The sequence below is a fragment of the Pituophis catenifer genome, unplaced genomic scaffold (assembly GCF_029215685.1).
Source record: "Pituophis catenifer annectens isolate HBS135680 unplaced genomic scaffold, rPitCat1.0.hap2 SCAF_1, whole genome shotgun sequence".
Lineage (NCBI taxonomy): Eukaryota > Metazoa > Chordata > Lepidosauria > Squamata > Colubridae > Pituophis > Pituophis catenifer.
Window position 1 is genome coordinate 118810376 of NW_027256881.1, and position 17349 is coordinate 118827724.

General features: G+C 34.2%; 1 protein-coding gene across 1 annotated transcript in view; it reads right to left on the reverse strand.

Moving 5' to 3' along the window:
* Window positions 1-17349, reverse strand: part of COL19A1 (collagen type XIX alpha 1 chain) — a 170385-nt gene that overhangs the window by 48503 nt on the left and 104533 nt on the right. Inside the window, exons 16-19 of the mRNA XM_070954645.1 lie at window positions 6451-6495; window positions 6240-6275; window positions 4819-4872; window positions 2610-2654 (exon numbers count right to left, since the gene is read on the reverse strand). Of these exons, the coding sequence (XP_070810746.1) occupies window positions 2610-2654; window positions 4819-4872; window positions 6240-6275; window positions 6451-6495 (180 nt within the window). The remainder of the gene's footprint in view (window positions 1-2609; window positions 2655-4818; window positions 4873-6239; window positions 6276-6450; window positions 6496-17349) is intronic.

Sequence of the window (17349 nt, forward strand, 5' to 3'; positions counted from 1 at the left end):
GGTACTTCACCCCAAAACTATGGATGATCTCACCCAGCGGCTTTACATAAATGTTGAACAGAAGGGGCGAGAGGACCGACCCTTGTGGCACTCCACATATGAGGCGCCTCGGGATCGACCTCTGCCCCCCTGCCAACACAGACTGCGACCGGTCGGAGAGAAAGGAGGAGAACCACCGCAACATGGTGCCTCCCACCCCCAACTCTTCCAACCGGTGCAGCATGATACCATGGTTGATGGTATCAAAAGCCGCTGAGAGATCTAATAGGACCAGGACAGAGGAGCAACCCCTGTCCCGAGCCCTCCAGAGATCATCAACCAACGCGACCAATGCCATTTCCATGCTGTAACCAGGCCTGAAGCCCGACTGGAACGGATCCAGGTACGCCGTTTCATCCAGGTACTGGGGGAGCTGTCTCGCAACCACACTCTCAACAACCTTCGCCACAAAGCGAAGGTTGGAGACCGGACGATAATTAGACAACACTGCCAGGTCCAGGGAAGGCTTCTTGAGAAGAGACCTCACCACCGCCTCTTTCAAGGCGGTGGGGAAGTCACCCTCACCCAATGAAGCACTTATAATCCCCTGGAGCCAGCCTCGCGTCACCTCCCGGGAAGCCAGCACTAACCAGGAGGGACACGGGTCCAACAAACATGTGGTCATGTTCAGTCTACCCAGAATCCTGTCCACATCATCAGGAGTCACAGGATCAAACTCATCCCAGATAACATTCTCAAGACCTGAACCTACCCAGTCAGAGTCCAGATCTTCCCGAATCTGAGTGATTTTGTCATGCTTTTGTCTGTTTGTCTGTCTGTCTGTCTGTCTATCTTTTATCTGTCTAATCACTGGAAATAGCAAAATGTGTCGTATGAATTTACCAGAGAAAAAGGAATTATTTCCACTATAGCAAAAACACTTTTATTTCATTTCTGTGTAAGGTGAAACTCACAGACTTTGATTTTTTGTTGATCAAGGAAGTCATTTATATATGCATAGAAATGTTAAAGAAACTAGTTTTGAATTACTATGTTCTGCTCATCATATAGATGAGAAAAAAAAATCTATGTTTCATCCTCTTACATTGAACTATGTGTACCTCACTGTTTTTAAAATTTGTAATAAGTAAACAAGTGTGGTAACATTTCACTTGCCTAAAATTTCTGAATGAATTTCATGAGTATCTGAATTCAACTTTTCTTGGCAGCTACAACCTTATAATCCATTTCTACTGATGGTGAATTAGGAAGTCTAAAAACAAAATGTCTTCCTGAGGTTGAATGCTCTTGGAACTGTAGCTAACATAAATAATGGTGAGACAATTGAGAAGACAGTTATGGCCTTTGGACCCAATTCAAAGGTTGTAACACCTGAGAAGTACCTTAATTAAACGAGTAATGCTTAATTATTCTGAGGCTGAGCTGTGACCGATGTGAATCTTAAATGCGAACTTCATGTAAATATACATGGAAGCACAAATGTATATAAGGAAATAGAGTAGGAATGTGATTCAAGAAAATGAAAGAAAGTCTCTGGCCTTGGAAATGAATGCAACAAAATGGAGCAGGAAAAGGGCTAGATAAAATCATGAGAACAGGTCTAAAGGCCAGATGAACGCAAGATTGAATTTGGCATGTCCATGCTGAATCCAATATCAAAAGAAAGATGCAGGTACATGAATTCAAGGATAGTTATACAATTCAAATAAATAAGACAGAGAGATCAAAAGCTTGAGTGTGGGAAGTGAAAAATCTGGGGGAAAAAGTGAAAAAACATCTTAGCAATGTGACTGCACAGAAAGAACTGAATATTTCAAAGTTATGTATTTAAGAAGCACTATTTCATTTAGCAGATAATGTGTAAAGGGAAAAAATCATGATAAGCGATATCAGAAATATAGAAGTAGGACATTTCAGAATTTGTCTACTGTTCCTGCCAGAAGTAAGAATTGGCGTCATGGCTTATGTTACTGGAGTAGTGAATAGGTAGTAGATGAAAGGAAGTTGACCTGAAAACCAGATAAGTGTTTGCATATACTTGGAGTTATATAAAATCAGTTTTAATTAATCACTAATAGATAGGCATATTGGTTTCCCCATCTGCCAGGCAACAAACTGGGGATCTTAGCAACATTCAAGCCTCTAGCTGCATTCTTCTGAAAAAAATGTTTTTTGAACCAAAGTGCTAATAAAAATATGCCAATCTATATTTATTCTGTAAACTGTTAAAATAATGATTAAGGCTGACCTTCTTAGTAACAGTACAAAGACGCAGAAATAGAATGGCATATTCGTAACTACCCAAAGGTACAGCTATAAAGCTACTGAGGCCTTCTATGGTAGCAATTTTACAGGATCACCTAGCCATTATTGTGGTGATATAAATACTGCCTGCCTTAGTGATTTATTACCACACTTGATGGGATGAGTGAAAGTGTGAAAGCATAAATTGTTATCATGGAGCACCTCAGTATGCCTGGTTCTAAATCTTTGCACATTGATTACTTCTTTCATATACCTTGTAAAAGGAGATCACCAACAGTTTAATATTATTATTTCATTGGTTAATATTTTACTTGAATAATTCTTATGAGCAGTATGATACTTGCCATTTCTCCTGAAGATCCTCTGGGGCCAGGTGGTCCTGGAAATCCCTAAAACATTATGATAAGTATGAAATTTTTAGAAAAGGGAGAGAAAGATAAATAACCCTCCATATATTTATACTATTCTTTTTAATAAAGGGTTATATTTGAAGAAAATACATGAAAATGCTAGCCTCTGAGTAACAGATATAAAATTCTTTACTGTTTAAAGATACAAAAATCAATACACTGAAATTGGCACAAAAATAGTCTAATATTTTGATTTTGCTAATGTCTACATGCAAAAGGGAAAAACACTGTTCTAATTAGAAGACTACCTGATTTCCAGAAGCCACACCACTGCATGCAACAGAAAATGTAATACAGGTAAGTCCTCATTTAGTGAGTGCCTTGTTTAGCAATGATTCAGTTACTATAGTAATTAAAAAGTAACTTCGTAATCAATCCTTGCATTATGATTTTCACAAATCTGTTAAAGAAAGGAACACTCAAGTGAAATCGTAGAATCATGACGTTTCACTTAGCAATGGCTTTGCTTAATGAGTTGCTGGTCACTAAACAAGAACTATCTAGAGCAGAAGTGTCAAACTTGCATTGTCACGGCGTCATCATGGGAAGTATTGTGACTCCCCCCACTTTGCTAAACCAGGCATGGGCGTGGCCAGCGCGTGATACAACCAGCCTGCGGGCTGCGAGTTTGACAGCCCTGTTCAAGACTTAGGTGTTCCTCTATGTCTGAATTCAAGGATCCTTTTGTCAATTGCTGAGTCAAAAAACGAAACTAAATCTCCAGACTGATCTTGGATTAGTTGGGAGATTTCTTTTCAATTTTTAAGAAACATGGGAAATAGGAAGTGATGCTATTTATCCAGTACAGGTAGTCCGCGACATATGACCACAATTGAGCCCAGAATCTATATTGCTAAGGGAGAAATGTGTTTTGCCCTATTTTATGACTTTCCTTACCACATTACTGCAGTTGTTAAATTAATAACCCAGTTGTTAAGTGAATCTGCCTTCCCCATTGATTTTGCTTGTCAGAAGGTCCCAAAAGGTGATCACATGACTCTGGGACACTGTAACCATCATAATTATGAGTCAGTTGCCAAGCTTCTGAATTTTGATCACATGACCATGGGGATGCTATAACAGTCGTAACTCTGAAAAATCGTCATAGGTCACTTTTTTCAGGGCTGCTATAACTCCAAATGGTCATTAAATGAACTGTTGTAAATAGAGGACTACCTGTATTAATTTTCAGAAGCTGTCCTCACACTTCTCCACTTCATGAGAAAAAATGGGTATTAAACAAAAAAGGCTTTTCAGCTGTAGTGTCATTCTTATAAAATGTCCATGGCATGGAGCCATTCCTTCCTCTGAAATTGATGCCTCTCTTCATGTAATCTAGTCATCTCTAATAATATTGCTGACATTGATTTTATTATTTCAACCTGATGTCTTATTTTTCGTGCATCTTTATAAACCTATTTCAGTTTTATTTTAATTGGTGGGTTTTCTGTTGACTACCTGTTACTATGTATGCAAACTGAAGGTTAAAATACACATTATTCTATAAATAGAATGAAATAAAATGCATGTTCTTTATTTTGGGAAGAAGTAGCATTCTAAACTTTAGTTTGGGGTGGAAAATCTGTGGGCCTCCAGATGTTGCTGAAATACATGGCATTATTGGATGGGGTATTTGGTTACTGTAGTTTAGCAGAGCACTTCTCTTGATAAACTTTGAGGACTTCTGGAGGAGTTACGACAATTTAAAAGATTGTAGGAGAATAAAGTTGTCACTATCTTTAAAAAGTCGAATGAGGAAAGCTTGGAAAATATAGGTATCTATATTGAACAACGATCTCAAAGAAATTTCCAACTGTACAATTGTATAAACATATGTTCAATTACAATCAGGTTGGATTTTAAAACTGTTATGGAAGATCATTATGAAATTTTATACATTTTCTATATTATTTCAACTATTATCAGATTTAACTTTCAAAATGCTAGTAGGAATACTATGAACATTTATATATTTTAAATATATTTTGGCATTTCATACAGGTGTAGTTAGGAAACATACAGAGACAGAAACATACAAGAGTTTAATTCATTCAGAGGACAACAGAACTGGCTATCAATGGTGTTCCCATTACTGGATTGTAAGAGAAATTCGTACACTGTTCATTAAATATAATTTACATACCGGAGGTCCTGGATTTCCAATAGACCCTGGAAGACCAGGCTCCCCTACTTCGCCCTAAAACAACATTTTAAGAAAGATAAGTTATATATCTTTAGAGATGAAACTGTAGAGTTGGTAAGTATATATACTAATGACACACTACATTATGTTTCTAATGTCTATAGATCAAGTGAAATCCCTTGCAAGCCAAGTAGTTTAACTCCAGAACCTGTTGGTATAATTTCTTTGCAAAATGTTCCCAATGATGATATACTAGTAGATGACTTCTATTTATATACAGCATTTATCCACTTATTGTAAAAGTGGCCCTTGTGATCCATGGCTTTGCATAAATGTAGATGACAAATCAAGATCAAGACAAACTTATTATCTACGGTAAAGATTTTTGTATATCTCTAGTTTTTGGTTTGTAGTTCTGATTATAAGACAACTTTTGAAGTGTTTTCTATTCGGATGTGCAAATGTTACATGTGTACTTTTGTCATGTGAACTTGCTATCTAAAAGTGGTATCATCACTTAGTCATTATAGTTTCCATATGGCTAAAATTTAACCTTAGCATTTGAGAACTGCTAGAAGCATAGGGAACATGCCCCAGAATAAGGATAAAGCTGACTTTGTATAAAAAAAAACACCACTTAGGGGGGGCCAAAAGCCCTACTAAGCAGGTATATACAAAAGTATGAAGGCTATTACTTAACGCATTGTAAGCCTCCCTGAGAAGGGCGGCATATAAATTGAACCAATAAATAAATAAATAAATAATATTGGATATAATTCATCACTTTCACCGGAAGTAACCATGATCAATGAGTATCATCAGTTCATCAATAATGAAGAAAAGAATCCTTGAGCATTTGCTCAGATCAGTAATTAAGGTACTGTCATCCCTTCACAAATACTTCTGGAGCAAATAAATGCTTTGATCTGTAAATCTGGCAAGATGAAATTAATTTATATTACATGATAATTGAATTACATATAGTAGTGGCAACAAATTCAACTGCCAAATCTGTCAGATGTTCACAACTGGATGTAGCTTTTCCATAAGGCCTATACATTTAAAATCCAAGGCACAGAGTTCCAAAGATGAAAACAATATAATTTCAGAAATATTTGCATAATGGGAATCTAAGCATAGATCCTTATGCAAATGTTTCATCTGAAAAAAAAAAGATATGAAAGAATGCAAGTGCAAACATAGGTAGGTCATGAACTGATTTCTCCAAGTTATGGATCTCTTCCAGAGATAATTGTCCAAACTAGATTACCTTCTATCTTCCTATAACTGCAATTACTTGGGTATGACGATAACACACAAACTTCACATTTTATCTACAAAGAAATTCTAAATGTATTGTTAAGTATTAGAAATACTCACAGGTTCCTGTAAACATAAAGGGAATTTTGAGCTGTACTTACTGAATCCCCCTTTTCTCCTTTTTCAGAATATTCTCCCTGTGACAGAGTACAAGTTAAACTCAATATTTATTAGGACACTTTCACTCAAATCCAGATTTGCTCTCTGTTTCTAAAGGTTTTGGCAAGAATGAAAGCCACTTTTAATTTCCAGAAATCCCATATAAAAAATAAGCTAAACAATCATAACTATCAATAGCAATTGATTACTTACTTTTTCTCCTTTTGCACCTTTTAATCCCTTTTCATCTCGAGGACTCTTTCCCAAAAAAGAAAATAAAGATCAATTCTTTCCAATTTGTTAACAAATTAGAGATCAATTTCCCAAAATCTTCCTCTTCATAATGGTTATCCAATATTCCTTTCATGAGCAATTTACACTATATAATTGCAATATAAATACTGAGGAATCATATTTAGAATAGCAATATATGCATCTCTGCATTTCCGAATGAATGTAGCTGGCATATTTCAAATTACTTCAAATTGAAAAAGTGTTTTAAAAGTCAAGGGTAACATGCCAACAGAGTTCAGTATTGCTTAGTCTCGAAATAAAAATGTATATATGTAAGTAAGTTGTGTAGGAAGGGAAGGGTTGTATGAATAATATATTGGTTCAAAATGTGGTGCCCTGGATTGTGTAACCTACTTTGGCAGAATAACTTCTATATTGACTGCTGATTATCTTTCTTTGTTCAATTCAAACTGGTAATGTTTTTCTATAAGGTACTACAACTATAACTCACTCCTACTTACTTTGGGACTGTCTTGTTTGACTAGAAGCCACCTATCCTGTGTGATCATTCGATAGGGGTTTTTTCAGGATCCTCACCCTATGGGAAATCAAGGAGATCAGGGACCAGAGGCAAACCATCTTTGTGGTGTCACTGACACTATGGAAGAGCTTAGCTTCTCATTCATTTTTGGCATTTGGAAAAATGAACAATCTTATCCTGATTAATAGGCATTTATGAGTTAATGATGATGATAATAATGGTGCCTTTTGTCTGAATTTAAATACTGTTCAGTGTTGTAGCTGTGACAGTTGTATGAGAGATTAAAAGAGGCTGAGGTTTTTGTGTTGTTATATAGTCTATATACTCCTTGCAACTGGGTAGCATACAAATTCATGTAATAAAAATTATGAATATATATATATGTGTGTGTGTATGTATATGTGTGTATAAATAACATAACATAATAACATAACATAACATATTGGCAATTGATTTTAAAGTATGACCTTCATTTAATCTTTCTTCCTGGCATTTTTGCTTTGAGAAGTCTGGTTCTGTATGTATCTGTGTTTTGTGCATATGTGCACTCTCTCCCCCATGTACACAATATATACATGGTTTTCATGCACATATTTGTTAGATTTTTTAAAAAAATCTCCCGAATTGATTTCAGTTAAAACTGATACCTTTAATTGACATGCTAGGTAAACCAGATTACAGTATAAACTATTTTTAAGAATATTAATAACAGTTTTCCTATCTGATCTTCCTATGAATAATAATCATGTGGGTGTAACAGTTTTAAAATTCAAATTTTAAAATAAAATTATTTGTTTCAATGATTTGTTAGTATAAATAAATTTATGGATATTAACAGAGCAAATTGTTCTCAATTAATACTATACTGTTTTTAGCTTAATTTATTCATCTCCGGTCTTGAAAATTTGGGTGACTGTTGCAACCTGAAACCCTGGTTCCAGCAAGTCTAAGTACTTAAAACTGAAGTTTAGACTGGTAAATCATCTTCCTAAATACTAAACTTAGCGCTTCTTTTCTGGAAAGCTGTTTGCTTGAGAATAAATCATTAAATATTTTGCATTGGACAGCTGAAGGAAGGAGTGTATTTGTACACTACATGAGGGTTAAAAGATGATTAATTTCTTGAAGGTGAAACAGCTGGCTCCCATGTTTTGCCAGAAGCTATTAACTGGGAAACATGATAAGGCATAGGAATTTGAAAGGTCTTACAATTGTAAGAAACATGAATCTGGCAGACAGATACATATCATATCCTGAGGACCTCAACTTGGGTTCATGTCACCTGCCACAAACTTAATCTTAAATAGGAATTAAGAGGCTACTAAAATATGCAAAATATACCAAGAATGATTGCAAGAAGTAAGTTATACATAATGAAGAAAAAAATGCTTGGATATAATTAATTTTCTAGGCATAAAAGATTAAGAAATATAAAGCAGCTCTTCAAAAAACTGAAACATGGCAGTTCAATCTATTGCGCAGTTGGTATAAAATACAGCAAAAACTATTGACTTGTATCTACCTACCAACCCAGAAATATAGTGATCTTTGGCAAATTTGTTTGTACACAGCTGATCATAAACTGTTTTTCCACAGACTGAGGAAATGAGCTCATTCATACAAATATATGATAAAATAACTCAATTTTATTTAATACATTTTTTAAAAAAATCTAAGGTCAGTATATTAGTATAATTAGTAAAGCACCATTACTAACAGTGGTGAAAATAGAAAGAGGCAGAAAATTAGAATTTGCCAAAAAGGAATGATGAAAGTACTAGAAAAATAATGAAACAAAGATTGGAAAATTATAGCTATCAAAGTTTATTACAGTTTTGATAGTACTGAATGGATCAGAGGAGCAGAATGGTTAAAATTGCAGTGATTTTAAGAGAAAGATGGAAAAATGCAAAGGGAATAGATAGCTTATTTTGGAATACCCCCTGTCCATATCAAAGGAAGTATCATTCTGCTTGTTACCCATCCTTAGATATTCATGCAGGATATAGTTTATTATTTAGAAACAAGACTTTTGGTCACAAATTTAAGATAGAATAGTCACCTTAGTTTAATAAAATTTTAAGTAATGAGTTACCAAGAATTGTTCTGAGTCAATGATATAAAATCCAAACTGGCAAGCTATTGTTATGGATTTTGTTGCCAAACATTGATAACAAAACTGAATTTGTAATAAGTAAAAATAAAAAGCTTTAGAACTCCAATTAATTTGAGATAATAATACAAAGATGAGTTAGAGGAAAAAGATAAGAAAGTGAAACTGCCAAAGTGTGTAGAACTAGTGGCCCGTGAGCCGAATGTGTCACGTGTTGGCCATGCCCACCCCTGTTTTAGCGAAGGGGAAAAAAGTCACAAAATGTCATGTGACAATAATGTGATGCTGTGAGTTTCACACCCCTGGTGTAGAGTATTTAATTAAGTTTGTCTAAAATGTTCCCGAAAAATTTTAGCACAATGCTCTGGGGTCTCAAATTTACAAGTGAGTGAGTGAGTGAGTGAGTGAGTGAGTGAGTGAGTGAGTGAGCGAGCGAGCGAGCGAGCGAGCAAGCAAGCAAGCAAGCAAGCAAGCAAGCAAGCAAGCAAATTAGCAGGCTAGCTGCTAGATTTAATCTGCAATACTTAACAACATAAACAACTGATCCTCATACAATTCTAGATTCTGAGATAAGGTCAACAACTTTAATATAATCTTTGAATATACTCACTCCTTATTGAATGACCAACTCTAGTTCAACAACCAGGATGTTACACAAAATGGTTGCTAAGTGAACGTATGGGCAAGAGAGAGGGACAGAGGCTGGGAAGATCATTGGTTGGTGCCATCTCATTTAAAGTTTTTACATGCAGCTGCCAGCATTACTCCCACTCCAACATGCATTTTTGTCAGGTGCCTGAAATATGGTCATAAATGTACACAGTGATTGAAATTTATTTTTAATTACTAACACATTTGTGAATGGTCACTAATTGAAATTGTCACTAAATGAGGAATGGGTATATTCACAGCTTTGGAGAACTGAGTTCACAGTATAGCTGAAAAGTTGAATGCATTTGTATGACTTTTACTACAGAATGAAAGATGTTATAAAGCTTCCATGGAAGAGCTTTATTAAAGTGCCAAAGAAAGAATATAGAGGCAGAACGGATTTTTTTTCATAGAAATATGAAAAGATCATATGATCTTTTTTCATTAAAAGCAAGAGAGGTGGTTAAACATGGTGAAAGACAATCCTTTGGTTCTGGAACATGAGAAACAGACTCAGAATCAAGCAAACCCAAGACAATGATTAAAGATGTGTCACATAGTTTATTTAGGTAGGCAAATGAATAGTAAAAGTTTGAATTCACTATGGCAGTAACACATGTTAACCCAAGAGATGACAAGAGAGCTTGTTTTTAAGAAAATCAAAAGGCTGCCAGCTGTTTCAATGAATTAAAGCTAGGTGATTAAACATTACAAAAGCCCTATTTCTGAAAGTCTAATTTAGCTATGCAGATTAAAAGTCATATCCAAACGATGTAACCTGTTCACTTATTTTGTGTTAAAAATACAAAATAATAATTAGATCATGTTTTCCATCAATATTCTAATTTGACCATTTAAAAGGAAATCTTGTGAATTGTCAGGATGAAACAAAATGGTAGTCAGAAAGAAATGAATATTTCATCTGTAATTCCCAATTTTCTCATATTGCAGCAGAACATCTAATTTAATTATCAAAGATGAGCAAATTTCTGACTTGTATAATCTACTGTATAATTATATCTGCTAATATTCCCCCTATTTCTTATTTCTACCTGTATTCTAGCTTCTAGTCAGGCCACCATTACTAATCCTAGTGTTAATACATGTGTTTATATTAAGACATAGTCCTTCATTATTTGGTTATTCAAAGTTTCAGTATGCAATTCTAGTACCAATCATCCTATTATTTAACCATACCTAATAGTACAATCTTTCAACCTCCAATCTTTCCATCTAACTATATAAAGTTTATATAAAGGTGTGTATTCTTATTTCTATCTCTATTCTAGTTTTTAATCAGGCCATCATTATATTAGAAAAAAAGAAAAAAATAACCATTCCTTTCTATCCATCATCTTGTGCCCATTTTAATACTTCAATTCTCATTTGTTTTTTAGCTTGCCTCCCATACTCCTCTCTTGGATCTTTATCAGCATCTGTGACTTCACCATTCAATCTGAATATTTCTCCCATCTCTATCCTCCTAAACTGCCAGGTCTCCGGAGTGTCCACCCAAGCCCCTATCTCCCTTTCAAAAGTGACTTCCATGTTATCCAATTCCATTTTTAAATCTCTTAAGGTATCTTCCCCTTGGTTATTTCATCATTCATAATTATCTTTATCATCGTCTCCTTCTCACCTTCTTGCTTTATTTGTTGGTTTGTCTGTTCTATCTTTTCCTCCATTCTTTCTGCTGTCTCCTCTCTTTCCTGGACTCTTTGATCTTCATTCATTATTAGTTGTAGGATTATTTTCTATTATCCCATTTATGCTTTGCAATAGGTTCTTTATCTCTCTGTGATTCTTTGTCATAGTATCCCTAATGCTTTGAAACATCAACACCATTTCTTTTGAAATCTCACTTATTTCCCCCTGGTGGAGCATCTTGTCTTATTTTAGTAAATCCCGCTCTTACTCAATAGTCCAAAAACAATATATTCAAGTCCAATGTTGCTCCTCAGAAAGTTCAATAATCATAGTTCTTTACATATCAGGATTATTAATCAGTTCCATTTAAGTAGTCTAGGCAGCTTTCCACAAATCAAAAATCACTTTACTTAAGAGACTTCCTTATTCTCACAATAGAGTCTCGAATAATCATAAAGTAGATACAGTAGTTATAGAACAGTAAGTATCACCACAGACCTCCAGATGAATGTTGTTTATTTTTCTTATCAGGAATTTCCCAGGCTTGCGTGGGTATGGTATATTTTCCATTCACCAGTAGATGGCAGCCTCAGCTTAGGTTTCAGCATTGTTTCAAGTCTGATAAATTGATTAATCCAATTTTAATTCAATTTATGGAAACAAAGTTGGCTATTCAAGTAGATAGTTCCAGCATTTTATAATGCCTTTCCAAAACAACGCCTATCCAGTTTAAAAATCCAATTTTCTATGTTTTAAAAGGTCTTTAGCTTTTCTCCCCTTAGTTCCTTTCTTTCAGGTTCTAGGATTTTTCTCTCTATGGTTGTTTGCCGTTTTAAGAAATAGTTCTAAAAGTCTCTTTTCCTGGATTTTCCTCTTTTTTTTCTTTTAAAGTTAGGGTCTAAATAAAAAAGAAATCTTCTCACCCTGCTCCACTCACTGTTGCCCCAGTTTCATGGCAACCATAATGGCTGCCTCTTCTCCTTGTCGTGGATGAGAGGGAAGAAGCCCTGAGTCGAATGGAAGAGTTGTTGCTCTCCATGACCTGCAGGGCACCCCTCTTTTCTTCACCACCCATACAGGGTGGCTTTAGCTCCTTTCAGAACCCTCCAATGGGGACAACTCAGTGCGGGAGTGCGGAGACCTGCTCCTCATGTCCGATCTTGCTGCGACATCAGCTGGAAGTCCCCAAAGATCTATCTTAATAGACCCAAATATATATCCTGTCCACCCTTGGTTTCAGTCACAAAGAAAGACACAAAATAGATGCTCTTTGAAATGCAGGAATGCAATTAATATATCCATGTTAAAGCCTGTTCCTTCTAGTTTCTGCAAAACTTTCATCACATGGATGTTTTCAAATCCATGTTAATCATACTGTGGACTTGGATAAGGTCACTAAAGTGCCAGAATATAAACTGTGTGTATGCAAAAGGTATTGTAGTTATATTCTCAAACATGACTTATTATTTAGAGACAAAACCACTTAACTCATTGGACCTTCCTTCTAACCGACTATTAAAAAATCTAAAGAGAGTGAATTAGACTAAATGCATTTTGTAGCTTCGCTGAATTGATTCAGAGCAGCAGGTTTACTTAATTTTCTATGTTCCTTTTGCCAATGAATTGTTACAGTTGTATATAATCAAACATATTACTACATTAGTTCACCTTCATCTCTATATGCAAGCTAAAAGTCAAAATAATTATCACAAACAACAACAAATAAATTAAGATAGATCTGATTTCAGAAAATAGGATAAAACCTACTTAAAACATATCTAGCTAAACCAAACCTTGTCAGGGAAGGTAGGTGGTATAAAAATTTAATTAATAAATAAATAACTTAATAAATAAAAGGTGTCAATTCAGTCAATTTTAATTAAAAGGGTTAGTATTGATATGAAAACATTAATAAAACAGATTAATTTGCATTTGTATTAAATATGTGAGAGTCAGTAATTATCTTCCAAAGAATTAAATCAGCTAACACTCCCTCTGATAAAACAGGAAAGGAAACCACATATATTTGTACAAATATATAAATATCTAAATGGAGGAATCATTATTTTTAACCAATGAATAGAACTAAAGGTTTGATGAAACAAGACGATTATTAACAATGTTATGAAATGTGTTAAGAGAAGATGACATTTAGGCTGCTGGAAGAACTTTTTCATAATATGGGCCCACCATGGAGAAGGCCTACTAACTTGTCCAAAGTCCAAAAATAGCCCAGAAGAAATGACTCTCAGTAGACTTTCCTGAAACAACCAGACTAAAAAATGAATATTACTCTAGAATAGTTTCTTAAGTAATTGTTTCTATCAATCTTCTTAACCAGTTTTTTTTACTTCAATTTCTTTTTGAAATGCAAATCATTAAGCCCAAAACTAAGTATAATATTGCACAATTAGGAAGATGTTACAGTATGTGATATCTTTGACTTCAGGGCAAGGATCTATTTTTAGTGAGAGCTCCATTATATTTGCATTAAAGGTTGCATAGAACATTTACAACATCTTGAGTTGGAAATACAGTTTTGACTCTTATTGACATGATTTTTTTTTTTCTGGGAGGAAGGGAGGAATGGACTATTAGTTATTTTCAAGCACTCTGAAAGAATTAGAATCTCTCACATCAATTAATCAATGGCTAAAAAACTTAAAGAATGTTTCTTATGAACTTAAATTAAAACAAATTCAACAAAATATTTTTGTTCACATTAACTGGATATTCCAATGAATATTTTAAAAAAGCTGGCTGTAAATGTTATTAAACTTATTCATACAATATAGGTTTGGTGTCCTGTTGTCCTATTTTAATTAGTTAATACCTTTTAGAAAGACCACTGTGGTTTAAAAATGTGAATGTGCATGTGAATTATATATTGAAAACTCAACACTTATCTTGTGATTTATGGTATCTCAAACAGAAAGGCAGGGAAAAAAGAGATAATTCTTCAGTATTGGAAAGACAGGCATAAACCTAGATTTACAATCTTGATTACTGATATATGTTTGCTTTTTTATTTATAAATCATATACATCTATGAATGTAATGAAAAGAGAGATCAATATTATTTTGTGTGGTTAAGATTTAAATGATCTGCATAAAAGATACCTGAATTATTTCTTATAAGCAACATAATTTATCTTCATTCTTTTTGCTGTTTTTTTTAGCGTTTTTCTTTTTTCCTACTTTTTGTACATTAAGATAACAGCATCTAAAAGAGCTCAATAATTACTCAGATATATGTATTTTGAATTAGTACCACTAACTACATTTAAAAAATTACTAGATATTATTAATTTATTATAACATCTGAAAATACACTAGCACTGCTGGAATAAATGGGTTTTGCGCCTGTTTATGAAAAATCGGATCTACATGATGTGCATGTCTATTAAAAAAATCAGATCCATATTTCTAGAGGTAGAAGACACCAGGAAATACTTTCTTGCATACAGCAATAAAATACAAATAGTATTATATCTCTCAAAATAATTTATGTCAGAATCAATAGACAAAATATTTATTAAAAATTAAAACCTTCAACATGCAGAATATTATTTTGGGAAAAAAGGGAGAATAACATCTTTAAGTTGAACTATATTTTCAAACTTGTTGATAAAAAACATTTATATATATTAGCACAACTTAGTGCTCCACACTCTCAAAGTAAATTGGTCCATCTACTTTAAACTGTTTTCACTAACAGTCACTCAAATGATGGGTTGAAGCTAGGCCATTATATATTACAAGATGCTCTGTTATTCAGGAGTGGTCTACACCTTCAAGTGCTAATATGGCTAATACAGCTCATGAAATGTACTTAATGACACCAATTGGGACCTGAAATTCCATTGACATAGTTCTAAGTCAGAAAAAAAACCCATATGGTCATGCCATTTAGTGATAGCAATTGTTGCAGTCCCAGTTGCTGTCATTAAGTGAGGACTAGGCAGGTTGTTAAGCAAGGTCCTCATGTACAGTGGTGGGTTGCCCCCAGTTTGGACCGGTTCGGAAGAACCGGTAGTAAACCTGGCAGGAGGCTCTGCCCACTGACCTGGACATCATCATAGGTGATCTGTGCATGCGCAGAAGAGCGTGGGCACAGGCGCAATGCAAACCAGTAGTAAAGGTAAGTAGAACCCACCCCTGCTCATGTAGCTGTGACTTGCAACTCCCTGCCAGTTTCCCCACTGACTTTGCTTGTTAGAAGCCCACTAGGAAGGTTACAAATGGCAACTATGGGACCTTAGGGACTCTGCGCCAGCCTTAAGTATGAGAACCAGTTGATCACTCGTTGTACAATTAAAGGGTATTATAATAATGCTTCCTTTGAGTGGAACTCAGTATTTAATGACTTCAATTTTATTTCCATGTCCAGATTAGCTCTTGTGTTTTTAATACCTTTGAAACCATATTAATTCTATAACGATATAGCAAAGATTTGCTATTCTTTTTTTCCAGAATGTTTTTGACTTCCCGGTCCAATGTATAACTCTGATACTTTCTAATGGACTCTATTCAAGGGCTGTAATTTCTGGTCTAGAAAAAGAATCCTGCATTTTTGTTTTGTTTTGTGGAATTATCCAGTAGCCTCCCAGCCTTACTCAACTTTTTGAAATCAGCCACCTAGTTTGATTTAAATAGTATATATTTAATATATATTTATGCCCAATTAATCAGAATTAGAGGCACCCAGATCAAGAATTCTACATAGCGGCTTTCCCAATAAATATTATCTATATACATTAGATTGTGTTCAAGTGAGTGATTATATGAATAACACCAGCACATCATTTTTTTTTATTTCTATGGAATGGAGATGAAAGAATTGTTAATTCAAAATTAGTTAAAAATAAGGATTAGTTAAAATTAGTTAAAAACATCCAGTTTTTCGTCAGCTAGCTAATCAGAGGCAATGCTATCGTGATATACTTTGCTACAAATTGCAGATCTCAAAATCTAGATATTTTATTGCTATAGTATTTGAATAGTAGCATGTCGTATGTCTGAAAAAAATATTGAATAAAGCCAAATTTGGTTTAATATGTACTGCAGAGGCTTTAGAATTAAAATGCCAAAGATATTGAAATATAATTTTGAACCTCAATCTTTCTGATTCTTGTTTAGCACTGTAGCCATGTACTGGTTTATTGTATAAATATATAGAAAAACATAGTTACATTATAAAGTGATTTTCAATCATTATCTAAATCATTATTTTAAAAAGAGATACCAAACCAAAATTGAATTGTGTCTCTTTTACTGAGAATGCATATACAGTGAAAAAAATCCCCCCTTGATAAAAACTTGGCAAATTTGTTAAAATAATTAATTACTATAATAACATTTATTCTTTCTTATTTGTGAGATGACTGATGAAGTTCTAAAATAACTTGATAGTCTGTTAATATTAATTTAGCCTTTTAAATTGTCAATGGGTTTTAGTTTGAATGTTTTAAATTTTGGGCCAAAGTCATATAATTCTTTTAAAAATTTTAAATTTTGTATTGGTATGTGTTTTAGTTCTGGCTGTGCACCGCCCTGAGTCCACTAGGAGAAGGGCGGGATACAAATTGAATAAAATAAAATAAAAATAATAATAATAATGAAGAATTTTCAGCACTACATAAGAGTTTGAAGGAGTAAAAATCACTAGAGGGAGCTGCTGTTCCATTCAAAATGAGCTTCTTCAATAGTTTTTCAGCTTAAATGACCCACACATTGAATAGAATAAATTCACAACAATATAATAAAGGGACTAGCTCTAAAACAATATAAGTGACACTAAAATAGATTCCCAAAATGTTGTGCTAGAAAGAAAATAACAAATTATGGTCATAATTTCTCATTCTTATAGGCATTTGAAGAAAAGCATAAAAGTAAACGGGGGAAGTAGTACGGTTTTGAACAAAAA